Here is a 15939-nt window from a genome sequence, read left to right as displayed (position 1 = left end):
ATTGAAGGTATCTCTATAGTATTGAATTGCCAAGTGTTTTGACTAAAAAATAACTGCCTTTATATGCATCTTATACTGGACTGACATCTGTGTTTCCAAGTGCATTCTGAGTATGACCAGGTTTATCTCAGTTGTAGTATTTACCATTGGACATACATAACGACACTGTTCCTTTAACCTTTTCTTTATAAGAAATCTTAATTTTTAAATTGTTTATGACAAGTACATGCAGCTCAAATATTTGATGTTTACAGTCTCTGATGTTCTGATTCTGAGCCCACTAATGACAGAAATTATTCAGAGCATTTTAAAATGCAAATACAGTACTTTGAGGCAAACAGCAATAAAAAATACTGGACAAAGTAATCCAGGTTTATCTGATTCTTTTCTATGGACCTGTAAGGTAATTTTAGTGAAAACATGCATAAAATTACAAGTGGCTAATTACTGGAAGGCTATTATTGAAAATCACAGAATATTCAGTTTTCAGTTGCAGATTTTATGTTATTTTCCATTGTGGATGCTGGCAATAGTGTAATGATTCTGAGCAGAAGTTACCATTGCAAATATGTTTGAGTGTGGAAATCAGCTTGGAAAAACATTAATGTGAAAGTCTGTTACTTTAAAAGCATATAAAATACCTTACAAATGTTTATGTCAAAGGTGTTGATTTTAATGTTTGTTTTCTTCTGATGGTCAAACACATTCATGTATGTTTGAAGGTTTAGAAATGTAATGGAAGCAAAATGCAAGTATCATTTAATGTGACATTCCTTGTCATATGCATCACACATTATATAGTGACAGCTGAAAACCAACATTTTCTTGACAAAGGTGATGCAATTATTTATAAATCTTGTATCTCAATTTTGGTGAACTTTAAATATGATTCATCACTACTTAAAATATAGTTATTAACTTGTAATCTTTTCCACTTAGGATAAAAAATAATTTTGTTGTTATCTATATTTCCAAGTTATACATCTGTTCTCCAGATGACATTACTCTTGACTGTACAAAGCATCCATTGTTGTGTCTTGCTGCTAAAACATGGAGAATGAGGACCATAACACTACGTATATTGGCATGCAACTTTACACCTACTTCTTTTTAATCTTTACACACCTGCATTCAGCAGGGCCTATGTGCTAATGTCTGATCAAATACTTTTTTTGTCTGGTTTTAATTTACAGTTAACTTGTGTTGCATAACATGTAGTTGATATGTTACATTCATACCTGTAATACTACATTGATAAATTCAGTTACCTATAATAAATAGGTTCTTCCATGTTTGGACACTTAGGTATCTGCTGTGTGGCTTGTGAAAGGTAGAACACCTCAATTATGACTGTATTATGAAATGTGTAGTAAATGTTGTTATGTATTAAATAAATAAGGTTTTACAATTTTTTGAAAATCATCTTTGGGGAAATGTGGAAGAGAACCTCAATGGTAACTGGAGTACTCTAAAGAGACACAGAATAGGTTATTGTTTTCCATTCTGCTACATTCCTTTCTACTACAGAGTTGACTCTTGCCTAAAACCAAAAATCCTTCCCAAACAGTATGTTACTAACATGCCCATATCAAAGTCTGCACAGGGAGAAAGGTATAGATGTGTTGAATGGCAGTTTTATTGACAGTATAACCATATTTAAATGTTTAAAACAGTTTGAAATAGCACACAATCTTAATTTGAAACTAGTATAAAACCTCCCCAAAGAGGATCCCAAACAGGAGAAACAATGATATTACTGTCGTCTTTGGAACTAGATTTATGAATGCTTTTGATTCTAGACTGGCTTAAGATTTTTTGATCAGCTGGTTTTTACTTTTTCTGAGATGAACGCTAGTTGCTTCAAAAAAAGTTTTAAAAAATCACATAGTAGGCAGTGGTTTTTTTATCATATGACAAATGATTTTTTTCTTCCAGAGAAACAAGCATTTTTAATTTTATTTATTAATTTATGTATTTATGTTATTAGTGTTGATGTATCGGACATTACGTTAATGGAATAGTCTGATGTTTTGCATTTCCTTCTGCATCCCTTCTAATTTTCTTTCCCCATTAAACAAGGAGGAAAGAGGGTGATTTTGGCAGTTATTTAATGCATGCAGATTATAATGCTGCTATTTCTGAGAAACATAATAACTGAAACTGGACTTGTGTGAGCTTGTGTAGTTAGAGCTGCTTGTAAACCTTTGGTGTTTGCTGTTACAGTCCATGGAAACCTCTTCTCCTCCACACTGTTGGTATTTAGATTTTTTGGCCCACTGCAATACTGAAATAATTTCTATTTCTTATATTACCCATTCCATCTGTTGTGTACCAGTCATATGTTGGTATATGCTACAGCTTTATGAGCATCTGCCCTATACCCATTTTGAAAGCTTTAATTCCTGCTTACTCCTCAAAAGGTGTATAAATTTTCTTTTTCTGTTTTGATGAAGTTTTTTTAGTTTTGATCATTTTTTTTAATCTGATCGCTTGGCTTACAAATAGAGCACTTCTAAGTGCTCAAGAAATTTACTGTAATATACTGTTCATATCAATTTTCAAATTATGTGTTTTAGTACTGGGAGGTTTGTGCAAAGTCTGTAAGATTTGTAATTCTGGCAGCAGTGTTTTTTAAAATAAAACTGCACATGCTCAGGTCAACAAATTATTTATATTTACTTGTCGGCTATTTCTGTGGAATTATATTCAGAATCTGAAGCTGTTGTTCTAACATCAGTTATTGTAGTTGTCTTGCAGTGATTCTGTAGTTAATGCTTTGAATTATTTCCTGCGGTATATCTTGTTGTTATTATGAATAATAAATAAATAGCAAAACCATTCTGTTAACTAATACTGAATTTTAAATATATTTTCTTATAGAGAACTAGAGGACGAAAAAGAAGCTTTGTGCCTGAAGAAGAAAAACCTGAGGTTGGAATATAGTGTTTTGTTTGGTTGTTGTTTTTGGTTTTTTTGGTTTTTGTTTGGTTTTTTTTTTTAACAGTTTCACAAAAATATTGAACTTTGGCCTGAAGTTTTATTTTCAGTGCTATAATTGAAAATATTTGCTTTCCTTTCCTCCTTTCCCCTCCATTCCTTTCTTTTGCCTTCTGCTATGACAGGAACGGATTCCCAGAGAAAGAAGACAACGACAGTCAGTTCTACAAAAGAAGCCCAAGTCAGAGGATCTAAGGACAGAATGTGCTACCTGCAAAGGGACTGGAGACAATGAAAATCTAGTCAGGTAGGTTTGATGCTCTGACCTTATGAGGAATATAAAGTTCCATGTTCATTGCTTCGTCATCATGATTATAGTGAAGAAAATGTGCTTTAAAAAAACCACAAAACAAACAAAAACTTATTTAGGGGAAACATTACATCAGAAATATTGACTTGATTCACTTATTTACCTGCCAAACACATTTACACTGTGGATTAAGATGTAAATAACCAAGATAATCTGGTTTTCTAACACAAGAGAATTAATTTTCTCTTGTCAGGGTGAATTGTCAATGTTTTAGAGCAGGTCAGAAAGATAAAACACAGCAATTTAATTATATTAAAGCTACAGGAGCATCCTAAAAGGAATTAAATTAGCATCATTAACAATTTTATAAGTTGAAATGTAGATTATGAGGAATTTATCCTTTTTAAAATGTATTCATGCAGGTCATGAAAGGGTTTGATAATCATGTTTCTTACCTGAAACAGAAGTGGAAAAACTATGTGTTGAATGGTGTTTTAGTAGGTGCAGAAATCTAATTAAGTGTAGAATAACTGCCATTGAATAGCTACTGTTGACCACAACTTCTGCTGATTTTGACTTCATAGCTGGCATTGTGGCCTCTTTGCGAAACTGTAGAAGCTGCTCACAGTTCTTGAAAGGAGAATAAATGGAGCTTAGCAACCAGAAAGTGGATTTTAATTTAATCTACTAAGCTTTCATTAAAATGATCTCATAATAAGTTCAGATAAAAAATACTGTTGTATTTAGGTCTTATATGCTTTAACTAGTTTTTTCTGGACAAGCTCTCCTCTTTAGGTCAGATATAATTGTTGTTTTTAACTGGAAGGATTATTCCAAAATATGTATTCTAATTTATTTCAAGGAATCAGAGTTATGAGAAAATTCAGAATGGATGTTCTATACAAGCAACACATAGCTTTAGAATCAGTAGTGTCCCAGGTACAGATGTCTTGTTCTCAGAATAGCTGATTTTAGTATCAATTGCAACATATGATTTACTGTAGAATTTGATATAATTTCAAGGGCTGTGTGCATTACTGTGTTTTTATTTCCAAATTGGAGGCAGAGTGTATATACGAGCACATCAGTAACTGTATGCCTCTCTCATACATAGACAAGCTAGTACTGCTAGATACTCCTAGATCCTGCTTGGTCCCAGACTGTGAAATAGAGGTGGGATGTAACAGTCATTGCCAATACAGTTATACTGATGAGAATAATGGCAACAGTTTATAACTGCCCAAGAGAAGACAAAGGGCTTTCCTCAGCCCTATTGTTTGCAAGAAATAAAAGATGCTGGATGACCATTTTGTTGTGGGAAGTAATCCTGTGAACAACATGTGCTATGTATTACTGCAAAAAAGAAGGTGAATTAGTTTTCTTCTTCAGGCTTTTTCTAGAAGTGTTAGGTACCACATCTGAGGACATAAAGGGTAAGATGAGACAGTGCTGTGAAGAACTGTATTTTTAAGTTGCAATTAAAAAATATGTAGAAACTTAGTGGTATGTCTTGTTTAATACATGAAAAAATTGTAGTAGTAGTTTAGATGGGCCAGAAAAAAGCATACTACATGCCAAAATCCAGGAAATTCTGTCATAAACCATCCTCATAATTGGACTTGGAAACTGAATAGTAATCCTGCATGGGAAGAGAGGAGATTCTTATGCTTTAATCCTTTGTTCATAATTCTGTGGAAAATGTTTTCTTAAATCTTCTGTATTAGTTTCCATATTAGTTTTTAAAAACAATAATGAATTTAAAACTTGCTTTTCCTCAGATAATTCCTATAAATAACTGCACTTCTATCCAAGTTAGGTGACCACTGCTTCTAAAGTGCTTTGGAGGTTTATTTTTGATAATTACTAAATGATGGTAAAGTATTTAGTAAATTCGAATTATTTCGGTATCATTTTGGCTCTTAAATCTGTATTTCTTTTGATGAGACTAAATTGAGGGACTGTAATAAGATGTTAGCTGCCAGATAGGCTTTCTGCTACACAGCCAAAGCTGTGTAGGGGTTTGATCCACAGGGTGTTGCTATGTCAGAAAAGGTTTTCAGAGTCCTTTTTTCTTTTATGTTGTCAGAAAGTAAGAGAAGTGAACTTCTGCCTGCACCGCTTCTTTCTCCTGCCTGTACTGTCATGTAAGGACTCCTTTGTGGTAGTACAAATAGAGTGTTACTTTAAATGCAAGTTGGTGGGACTTCTTGTAAGCAAGAGATGTTTAGAGGGGAAAACAAATTATTTTTTCAATATTCATTTTGTTTGGCACTGTGTGTTATTGAAGCAAAAACTTTTTCAGAAAACCAGTGATCTTTGTCATCATCTTTGCTCAACAAATGTTTTATAATTACTGGATTTTATTTTCACCCTTCCCTGCCCATCTGCAACTAAGAAAAGGGTTTGTGGGGATGAAGAGATTTTTCTGAATGTGAAAGTTGATCACTAAGTTAAATGGAAATGTGCAACTGCTGAAACTGCAGATTTAAGGAGTAATCATGATAGGCCTTCTAGCTTTTCCTGCTGTGTGTTACCTCAAACACGGCTGGGTACATGACTCTTGAACAATCTACTTTTTAAAAAATGCAGGTTTTTCTAAAATTTATGTGGTGCTTTTACTTTGGGGTTGCTAATGGGGTAAGGGTTAGAGGACGATGTGCAATTATTATCTCAAAGAATGCAGCAGATTATTTAGTAATCTATCTGGAATAAAGCATTAAATTGTTTAACTAGTTATTACTGTTTGACTGATGGACATTTATTTTTTTTTTCAATCTCCGTTTTAGGTGCTTGTGTGTAGCACTGGATGACTGAGGGATTATTTGTTATATGTGCAAGTGTTGATACTTAACCTGTTGACCATACGGTTTAAAATCTTTAAATAACTGCCTGTGAAAGGATTTAAAATTCTTCCTAAAAAAGTATGTTTTATTCTGATGAATTATAAAGGTTCGTTAATTGGCTGAAGCTTGCCTTAGTGACAGTAGTTTTGTACCAAAAAAAAAGTGATTAAAGTTAGAATATCTTTAATTATTAACTTTTGTCTAAAACATATTGGAATGTTTTCTACTTTTATATATGCTAGTAGTTGCCATATGTATATGTGTTATAGACATGCCAAGACAATACTTTTTTAATCACTGATGTCAGATTATACAGATAGACTATTCCACTACGGTAGCATGCACTAGAGCTGAAAGTTTGGGGTTTGTGGTTTTGTCCACAAAAAAGGATCAGTCTCATGATTCTTTTGTGCTATGCTTTTAATATCTTTTTTTTTTTTTAGAATTTACAAAGAATTTACTTTATAAATTCTTCTATATACATTTATGTAAGTTTTCTTGAACTAAATATTTCTGCACTTTTACAAGATTGCAAGTAAAAACTTACTAGTGAATGGCACAGTCAAGATTTACAAAATAGTCAAACTTTGAAAAGTTAATTGAAATTATTTACCCAATGAGGCAATGTTTCATCTGTGACATTATAAATGACAGTAAGGAAGCTATATCTGTAATTAGAGAAAAGTGTGGGGTTTTAATACCTTTTTACTCAAATGAATTGTAATTGAGTTTTGAGATGAGTAATAGTAATATACAGAGGGTTTTTTAGTATTTTATATTTTAGGCATTTAGGTTTGGTGTAAGGCACGGAGACACAGCACTTTTTAAAAAAAGAGGTAAGAGTTCAGTGACAGGAGTTATAATGTGCTCTTGAAACTAAATATTGTGAAATCAAAGCATGAGCAGACTTAGTACACCAAAAGGTCGGCACTTGTCGCTTGGAAAAGGATAAATTTTTATAGAGTGGGAAAACAGAAAGCTGCTACCCATTGATGTCATACAGGAGCTTGTCTGCATCTAAAGTAATACGTGTAAGAATGCTTGGACAGAAAAATTACTGTCCAAAATGTCGTTCATGCATCCTTTGGCAGCTTTTGATTTCCTGTTTCAGAACTGATGAAGAGCCTTGCTTGTCTCTAGCACAGTATACAGTTTTATCTTTGAAAAACACAGCTTTTCCTTTTGTTTTCTTAAGGATCTATGAAGTTTTCTTGGCACCTCAATTTATTTTATCCTTCTCCCATCCAGTTTTAATGTGTAGGATGATGGTTGCTATCATTGTAAGCCATTCTGTTGCCCTCAGGCGGCATCCAAATATGAATAAAATATTTTAGTTTGGAGTCTTTGGAAATAAACATAGTTTCAGTTGTAAAGTAACTTACTTGAGAGAAAATGTTTATATATTGGAACATGTTTACCATCACATTTTTTATTGGTTGGTCAATAAGGCATGCTGGCTTTGGCAAATTCAAAATTATCTTAAGTTCTGGGTAGAGAAGCTCTGTTGTAATTAAAGTATGTGTAGTTACAAGTGAACACAGACTACTAACTCCCTACTTTTCCTGAAAGCTAATGTGTACAATTCGGTTTTAAGGGTAGGGTGTGTCTTAAGAAAACTGTGGGGCATCTGATGGCACACCTTCAGGACTTTATGAAAGCTTCAGCATCCCACATATGTTAAAACAGTTTTGATGAGTTGTCTGTGTTTTTGAGAGGAAGCTGAAATGGTAGTGATAGCCAAAGGTGAATATGGTACCAATACTTGAAGTGCCACTCAGTTTTAGCTTAAGTAGAGGGAAGTAAATACAAGTATAATTCAGTGATAGTAGTGAACTGATAGCTAACTTAGTAAATTCTAAAAAATAATGTACTAATAAAGGCTAAAATAATTGTAAAAATCCTAATGGCAGTAACCTAAACGATACAATTAGTTAACATGTATTTGACCATAATATGTAAACAATAATTTCAGAGCTGTTTCTTACAAAAGGCTATTAAAAATGAAATAGATATGACGAAGTTGTTTTGGCAGCCTTTAGCTGTTTGCTAACAATTTAATACAGCAATAAAAGCTAGCAATAGCAGCACCAAAATTGCGTAGCAGAAACTTGATTATAATTTGGTAGGAAAATATTGTATGAATAAAAGCGTAAACTGCAGCCAAGGTTTATCCTTGGGTTTAAAAATCTCATAAATTTGAAGAGCTTTCTAAAGTGTTCCTGTTACTAAAAGTCAGAGACAAATTATGCCTTGTGCTGATGTTGCTACCTAGGGAAATAGAGGAGTGGAGTTAAATCTTGTCTTCTATAAGTATGCCTGTATTAAGTCTTCCCAGGCCTCAAAATGGAAGTCTCTTTGGACCTTGTGATATGGACTGCTTATTTAAGTATTCCCATCTCTGCTCAGTGATCCAGGCAAATAAAAGAGAATGGATGAGACTGCTGCCTGCATTTTTGCAACTAATGGAGAGCATGCTGATAACCACAACCAAGTGGGAGCACAGACTTGTGGTTTATGCCTGGTAAAAGGCAATTAAAATAAATAAATAAATAAAAATAATGTTTAAACTCTGTCTTTATGAAATCATGAAGTCCATTGAAATAGTGAATTTGATGTAGTTTCCTTTGTAGGGCCATTTTTGAAGTAATGAATTCTGTATACATTTCTGAATTGGCTGTTCTTTAGCTTGCGTGTACAAACTCAGACTATGTGAGACGGCGTGTGGAAGAATTTTCTGGAAGTAAAATGTGTTTTATTATAGTGCTTATTGAGCTAGACATTGTCGGTGCAACAAAATACATAGATTGTTTAATTGGCAAGTGTCCATGCAAGTCTAGAGCAATTTTTATTTGGGAACATCAGCTGGTTTTGAGAGATTTAAGATGCTTATTCATTATACTTGTTGAAGTATTTTGAGGAAAAGGTGAAAATATGGAAATGCTGCTCAAGAGGGAACTTTTGGGAAACTGAGAAAAGAAAGTGAGACAAAAGAATAGGTAGGTAGGCAGAGAGGAATGTGAATGAGTAATGAATGGAGGAGAAATCAGATTCTTTATGCCTCAAAGTAGTGAACAAAGACCTGAAATTTCACATGGAGGCTAGAAATGATCTGGCTTAGAAATTGTTGGGGACATAACTTCCTTACAGTTTATATTTTGTATTACCATTTGATGATGCAGAAATTGAGAAAGGGAGAGATGAAGTTATTTGAGGATGGTAAAAAATGTGACCAAAAAACCAGCACTGAAGAGGAGTAGTTGATTTTTGAAGATATTCAGGAAGAATAACAAAAGGGATTCAGTAACAGCATGAGAAATTGTGGCAGTGTTAACCTTTTTTATAAAGCTGTTTCCTTCATTGTTGAAGACCATTTTGTAATAAATGACAGAGAAGGAGAGCAACTTTTAGATTTTTCTGGCTTGATGAAGATTATTTGTAACTGCCAATGTATGAGTCTGTGGAGGGTTGCTAAGAAAAGCACTTGAGGAAAAAATACTTAACATGTCCTTTTTTGAAAGTAGATGTAATATCTGTTAAGATTTTAGGTTTGCATAAGTAAAATCAATACTGCTAGTTTTAGTAGTCCAATTGTGTGATGTGAATCAATCCAGTAATGTTTAATTAAGTTTTTCTACATTTTGGAGGGCTTGTACAAGTACTGGTATATAAAAAGTGGGAAAGCAGCAGTTTAGTATTTTAAAATGCAGAACAGATGAGAAGAAAAAAAAAATAGTGTTACTTTGTAACCAGTCTTAGTAAAAATTGTTTAAATTTACATAAAAACAGCCTGTCATCGGCTGGTACCTACTGATAGTTCTTTTAATAACACTTGCTGTGAAAAAGCGATAAGAAAACCAGCAGGCTTTTAAAACTCCAGTGATAATCTTAGTTTTTCACATTAAAGAACAATAAGTAAACTGCAGGACTTTAATTTTCTTTAATTTTGAAAGGCTTTCTAAACCTTATGCTTTTATTAAAGGCAGAATCACAGAATAGTTGAGATTGGAAGAGACCTTTAGCGCTGGTCTAGTCCTCAGCCCCCTTACTCAAAACAAGGTCAGATAGAGCATGGTACTCAGGGCAGTATGTAGTTGGGTTTTGAATATCTCCAGAGGTGGAGTCTCTGCAACCTCTCTGGGCAGCTTGTCCTGTTTGTCCCTCCTCACAGTAAAAAAAGATTCTTCTTATGTTTTTTTTTTTTTTAAATAATGATTTTTTTTTCAGTTTTTGCCTACTGCCTCTTGTTTTTTCACTGGACACTACTAAGAAGTCTGGCTCTGTTTTCTCCCCCCATCAGGTATTTATACGCACTGAGGAGACTCCCTCTGAGCCTTCTCTTCTCCAGACTAAATAATCCCAGCCCTCAAGGCCTCTCCTTGTATGACGGATACTCCAGTCCCTTCATCATCTTCATGGTCCCTTTGCTGGACTTGCTCCAGTAACTCCATTATCTTTTTTTTTTTTTATACTGGGGAGCCCAGAACTGGACACAGTGCTCCAGATGTGGTTTCACTGGTACTGAGTGGAGGGAAAAAGCATATTTATTGTCAATAAAAAACTTAAACCATAAAAAAATAATAATTCTTCTATTGTGTATAACAGGCAAAATTTAGTTTCTTATAAAGAAACATTTTCCTGGAGTAAACATAGTGAGTCATTAAGGACACTACTTAAGGATGAGAAAGTAATTCAGGTATTTTGCTTATTAAATCCATGTCTTGGGAAAACTCCGTCATAGTTGTAGTTTGTAGTTGTAGTTTAAAAGGTTACTTCATTGAACAACGTAATGGAGAACTACCAGGACTAATGCTTACAGTTTTCCATTAAAAGTTATATCTCTTAGTGGAGGGCTCCACTATGTAAGTTAAGACAAGACATCCACAGATCCAGCCTCTTCCTCTGATCTCTTTGGAAAGTGCCTTTTCCAAATGCTTTTCCAAATTCAGTCCATTAGAGTATGATCCCATCTAACAATAGCTTTCAGTGAGCGCTTGTCAAATTGCATTAAAAGAGCTGTATCTTCTAACGTAGCAGAGGACCGAGACACAGAAAAATCCCAAAACTCAGCTGTGAAGGGCTGTTTACTAATTATTCTTAATCCTAGAAAATAATTAACGACATCCTAGCTAAAACTCCATGCTTTTTCTTAGTTACAAATAAGGGGTTAGAAGTGCTAGGACAGAAGGTCTAGCAGGTTATGCTAGGAGAGTAGTGTCCCATTCCTGACAGATGGATAATTTGAGGGCAGGAGGACTGTCAGCCTGTAAGTTAGCCTTTGCATCCTTTCTGACGGGTAGTGGGGTACGCCACAGAGTGGGGTAGTGGGTGCAGGTGTTACAAATGCTCAGTTAAGATTCTCCCTTTCATTCCAAACTAAAGTGGGAATTACAAGAGCCAGCTTTCTTTGGAGTGATAGGAAAGCATTAAAGGTAAGGGTTTTTTTTCTTGAGTTCATTGAAGTTCCTTGAAGACTTGATCTGAATAATTTGTGGGAGTTAGCCATTAATGTCTAAGTTCTACCAAAACCATTGTGGCCTGTTTCCCACCTTGTAGGTAGTAGCTCATATCTGTGTGTAGGCTGTTAAGTATATCTGTGTGTGCACATTTGTCTGTTTGTTATCTGTTTGGAGTGGTCAGCGTGATAGCAAACAGTGTTAGGCATGTCCTATGCTCCTGTTCACTGTCATTTCCTCCAGATTCTTCTCTGAAAAAATAATGACACCTTAAAAAAAATCATTAGCCTATGCTAGCCCATTTGATTGATGGGTATTTATAACAGCATGTGTTTTTCATCCTGTGGGAAAGGAAATGTGAATTAAGTTTACAGTATATAATACTCGATACTTAAACATTTTTTCTTTTTTCAGTTGGTCCTGCTTACAATAGAAAACTCACAAGATTTTATTTTTGAAAGATCTCAGACTTTCATTTTGCAACTTGCGTTAACAGTATATGTATTTAGTTCTACTTAAATCTCTTATTGTCTCATTCCAGTTATGAATATACCGCAATATTTCATTCAAATCTAGTTTCACAGCTCCGTGAGATGCTTCAGAAAAAATTCCATGCTCCCTTCATTTTTGCATTTAAATTTTGTATTAAGCCATGTGTATGAGGTGATAATTAACTTTTTTAGTAAAGAAGAGTGATAAAATTTTGAAATTAAGCAGCACAATATTTTCAGTATAGATTAATCCATATTACAGATTTTTAAAGTACCTTTTCTCTGACAAATATATGTAGAAATGTTCATGTGAAGCTGGTGGGTTTTATAAGTTAAAGTGATAAGGTTGAAAACTTAACTCTTTTCACCTTAAGCAAAATTTATCAATTGACAATGAGCTTATAGCATATATTTAACAATTTTCTTGAAGAAAAGGAAAAAAATGTATCTGCTTAAATATTGCTGCAGTTGCCTTTTTCAGTAGCTTCAGTGTATTTAATGTTCTCTGCCACCCCCAGAAATGAGAATGTTTTTATACTGTTATTTTTCGTTTTGCTTTTTCATAAGACGTATGTAACATTTTCATTGTTCAAACAGAATTCCTTCTGTCTTGGGCACCAGAGCTTTGGAAAAAATAGTGCATAGCTTCTGTTGGTCAGTGTATTTGAGGCTTTGTGTCTCTTGTTATTGTCAACAAGGGAAAATTTTTTCTGGAATTCATTAGAAGTCATTGCTAAATAAGCTAAAAGGTAGTGTTTGATTATATTTCCTTTTTCAGAAGCATTTTCTTATGAAAGTTTGTTTCTTCTTTTAGAATGTAGTTTTCAGTGCATTTATTTCAAATTCTGTTTTTTTTTTTTTTGTTTCTGAAGTAGTGGAAACTAAACACTCCATCAAGAATCATGAAGCGTAATCTCATCAATGATTGTATTATGAAATGCTGACTTACAGGCAGTGAAAGGAGAAATGGTGAAATGATCAAACAAAATGTCCATGACTGAAACTTAGCAAAGCTTACTCGCTGAAAGTTTTTAACTGGCAGTGGTATAGATGAAAGTTAGATATGCTGGGCAGTGGCAATTATTGTAGTACTAGAACCCATTTCTAGTTTCCTATTAGTAACTTTACTTACTTGGACTCAAAATTCTCCGTCTCTTGTGTATCTTTATTAGGCTGGATGTTTTCAGGCAAGATTCTTAATTTTAAATTAACTAAAATTCTTAATTAAAGATTTGGGTAAGTGTATTGTCTTGCCAGGTGTCGTGTTGTGTCCGTATCTCCCCCCTGCCCCGCTGTTGGCCTTTAAGAAGAAAATGAATTAAAGTCTTTGATCAGTAAATTGAATTTTGGCAAAGACCTCCTTTTCTTTCCCAGGCAGGGACAGCAAAGAAATATATCCATGTCAATTTGGTGAAATCTGGAAAATTGGAAGCCTTTAAGAATATTGTAAGAGGAATAGTTTCCTCGTAGCTACCAGTCATGGTTACAGCAGTTTTTAGATCTTTTGTCATTTGTGCTTTGAGCGTGCTGTGGGCCAGCTGAGCATGCTTTTATCCCTGCAGTTGGAGCACAGAGTTGCTACAGGACCTCCAAAGAACTGTGGCTTGAGAACAAAAAGTTCAGCAATGGTGTCAGTGACTGATAATTTGAAGTCTGTTTGATTCAGATGCAGAGTGGACAAATGCTAGATGAGAATAATAAAATGGGGCAGTGAATGTGGGCAGATGTGTAACTCCTTCTGGGTTACTTCAGCCAGCTGTCATTCACAGACTGTTGCGAGCAGGATGTACATAACTCGAGTACACAGGAATTACATACTTGTGGTGAGGACTAGAATGTTTCATTAGCATTGTTTATATAATTACAGTGACAGTGTATTAATTTTGCACACTTAGAAATACTATTCTAAATGCAGAGAATGTTGAGTATATGACTTAACTAATCAGATATATATTGATTAGTAATCCTCCATAAACAAATTTTTGATGAAATTCCATGTTTTAAGTTTTCTCATATTTTCTTTGATGTTATCTATCTTGACCAATTCATTAAAAAAATAGATAAAATAGTCAAGGCCTCATTTGGACTAATTTCATTTTCCTCTGTTCTTCAAGAATAAGTGGCAAAGGAGAGATTTGAGAAATGAGTTAATCACAGTCACAGATTCAGGCACTTTGTAATTTTCTCAAAATCAAATTCTTTAACTTCTTCTATCCATCATTTTAACCATTTGTATGTCTATCATTCCAGCGGGTTGATGCATTCACATTCTGTGTTGTTTTCTTCTTGAGAGGAAAAAAAGTAGTGAAGGGGGGGGGGGGGGGGGGGGGCGGGGGGGGAGATACTAGGGCCTTTCAAAATGACCATGACCATTATTAAGGCAAAAGGCCACATGTATTATCTGTAGTTCCAAAGTCATGCAGAATGACATACAGCCTTATTTCATATTTTTATCCCAAAATTAATGCTCTGAAGACATAAGTGTATATAGTCGCATTGTTTGAAATGCATTTAAAGCTTTTTACTAATTGCTTTTAAAAGCAGTGTCATTTCTGCCTGGTCTAAATGCAGAGTTTGTTGCTGTGTTGCAGAAGGAACTGTAATGTGGAACAGATCTGGCTGGAAGTGCCCAACAACAGCAGTAACAAACGTTTAAGAAACTGGTAAAATTGAAAAATAATTTGATTCACCTTATATCCATCGTGGCATAGGGTGAGTCATCAGTTCACCCTACTGGTTTGTTTTGCTTTAGGTTTGCTTCATATAAATTTTACTGCCAAATTGTGATATAATGAGAAGATATATATTCCAAATAAAATATTATTTTCCTATGTAAAAAATATACTGCATCTTCTGATTCAGTTGAAACAAACCACACTTCACACTTCATCTGCACTATGTTGTTGATATATGTGCTAGAAGTAATATACACAATAGAGAAGTAATAAAACGTACAGTTTTGTGGTAATGACATTGTGAAAAATCTGCAAAAGCTCCTTTACTTCCATTTTTGTCATAATGAAATAATTTTGTTGAGGGATCTTTTTTATATTATGTGAGAAAAATCTTAAGTAAATAAGTTACAATGTACATGATGGTATTATTTTGCTGATTTATTCTTTTTTTAGTTCTCATGGAAATGATTTATATAATACTTAGCACAGAGTTCCACAAATAGAGCATCTTCTTAATAAACTTCTATCAAACTTCTGGCATTGCCTTAAATGCTATTAATTGACAGATTTTTTTTCTGTAAAATACAACTTTTTTTTTGTCATTGCTTATAAGATTTGTTTATGAGATCTTAATTTTATCTGCATGCATGCACGTTTTCAGCTGTGGCAAGAACAAACATGTTATAAAAACTGTTTTTCTAAAAATATTTTTTCGGAGGTGCTGTACGATGCTTTTTGTGTATAGCTTGATTGTGATACAAATGTAAATGTATCTGGTGTTTATACATATTGGTTAACTTCTGGCTTAATTTGAAAAAACTGTTACTAAATATTGCATGCTCCAGAACTAGCTTGAAAGAAAACTGTAATTCCTGGTTTGGCGTATGTCAGATTTATTTTTTAATTAGTCCTTTTCCACTTAGAGACCTGTCATTTTTGGTTTAGAAAATTTTAAAAATGAAGACTGAAAATGAATTATGAAATTATAATGGAATATATGAAATGTTTGCTTTGTAACTTAAGCAAATATATTTTGAAACATTTATTTCCAGCCTTTCTATATCTATCAATCAGTTTGAAAAACTTTCTGGCTTTAAAACAAACAATGGTCTGTGCAAGTGAATGCATTACATTTTCTGTACTTCTCTGACTTTATATTTTGTTTGTAAACTCATCTGGGAACTTTTTACTTAGGCCATTTCATGTGTAAAGTTTTTTATTGCAAAGTTG

At 33.9% G+C, this 15939-nt stretch overlaps 1 protein-coding gene across 1 annotated transcript in view; it reads left to right on the top strand.

Annotated features, from left to right (window-relative positions):
* The window catches only part of PHF14 (PHD finger protein 14), a 173974-nt gene that overhangs the window by 74255 nt on the left and 83780 nt on the right, over window positions 1-15939 (top strand). Inside the window, exons 15-16 of the mRNA XM_056334178.1 lie at window positions 2881-2931; window positions 3123-3244. Of these exons, the coding sequence (XP_056190153.1) occupies window positions 2881-2931; window positions 3123-3244 (173 nt within the window). The remainder of the gene's footprint in view (window positions 1-2880; window positions 2932-3122; window positions 3245-15939) is intronic.

Source organism: Falco biarmicus, chromosome 4 (assembly GCF_023638135.1).
Source record: "Falco biarmicus isolate bFalBia1 chromosome 4, bFalBia1.pri, whole genome shotgun sequence".
Lineage (NCBI taxonomy): Eukaryota > Metazoa > Chordata > Aves > Falconiformes > Falconidae > Falco > Falco biarmicus.
Note: the sequence above shows the minus strand (reverse complement) of the source record. Positions and strands in the feature narration are given on the sequence as shown.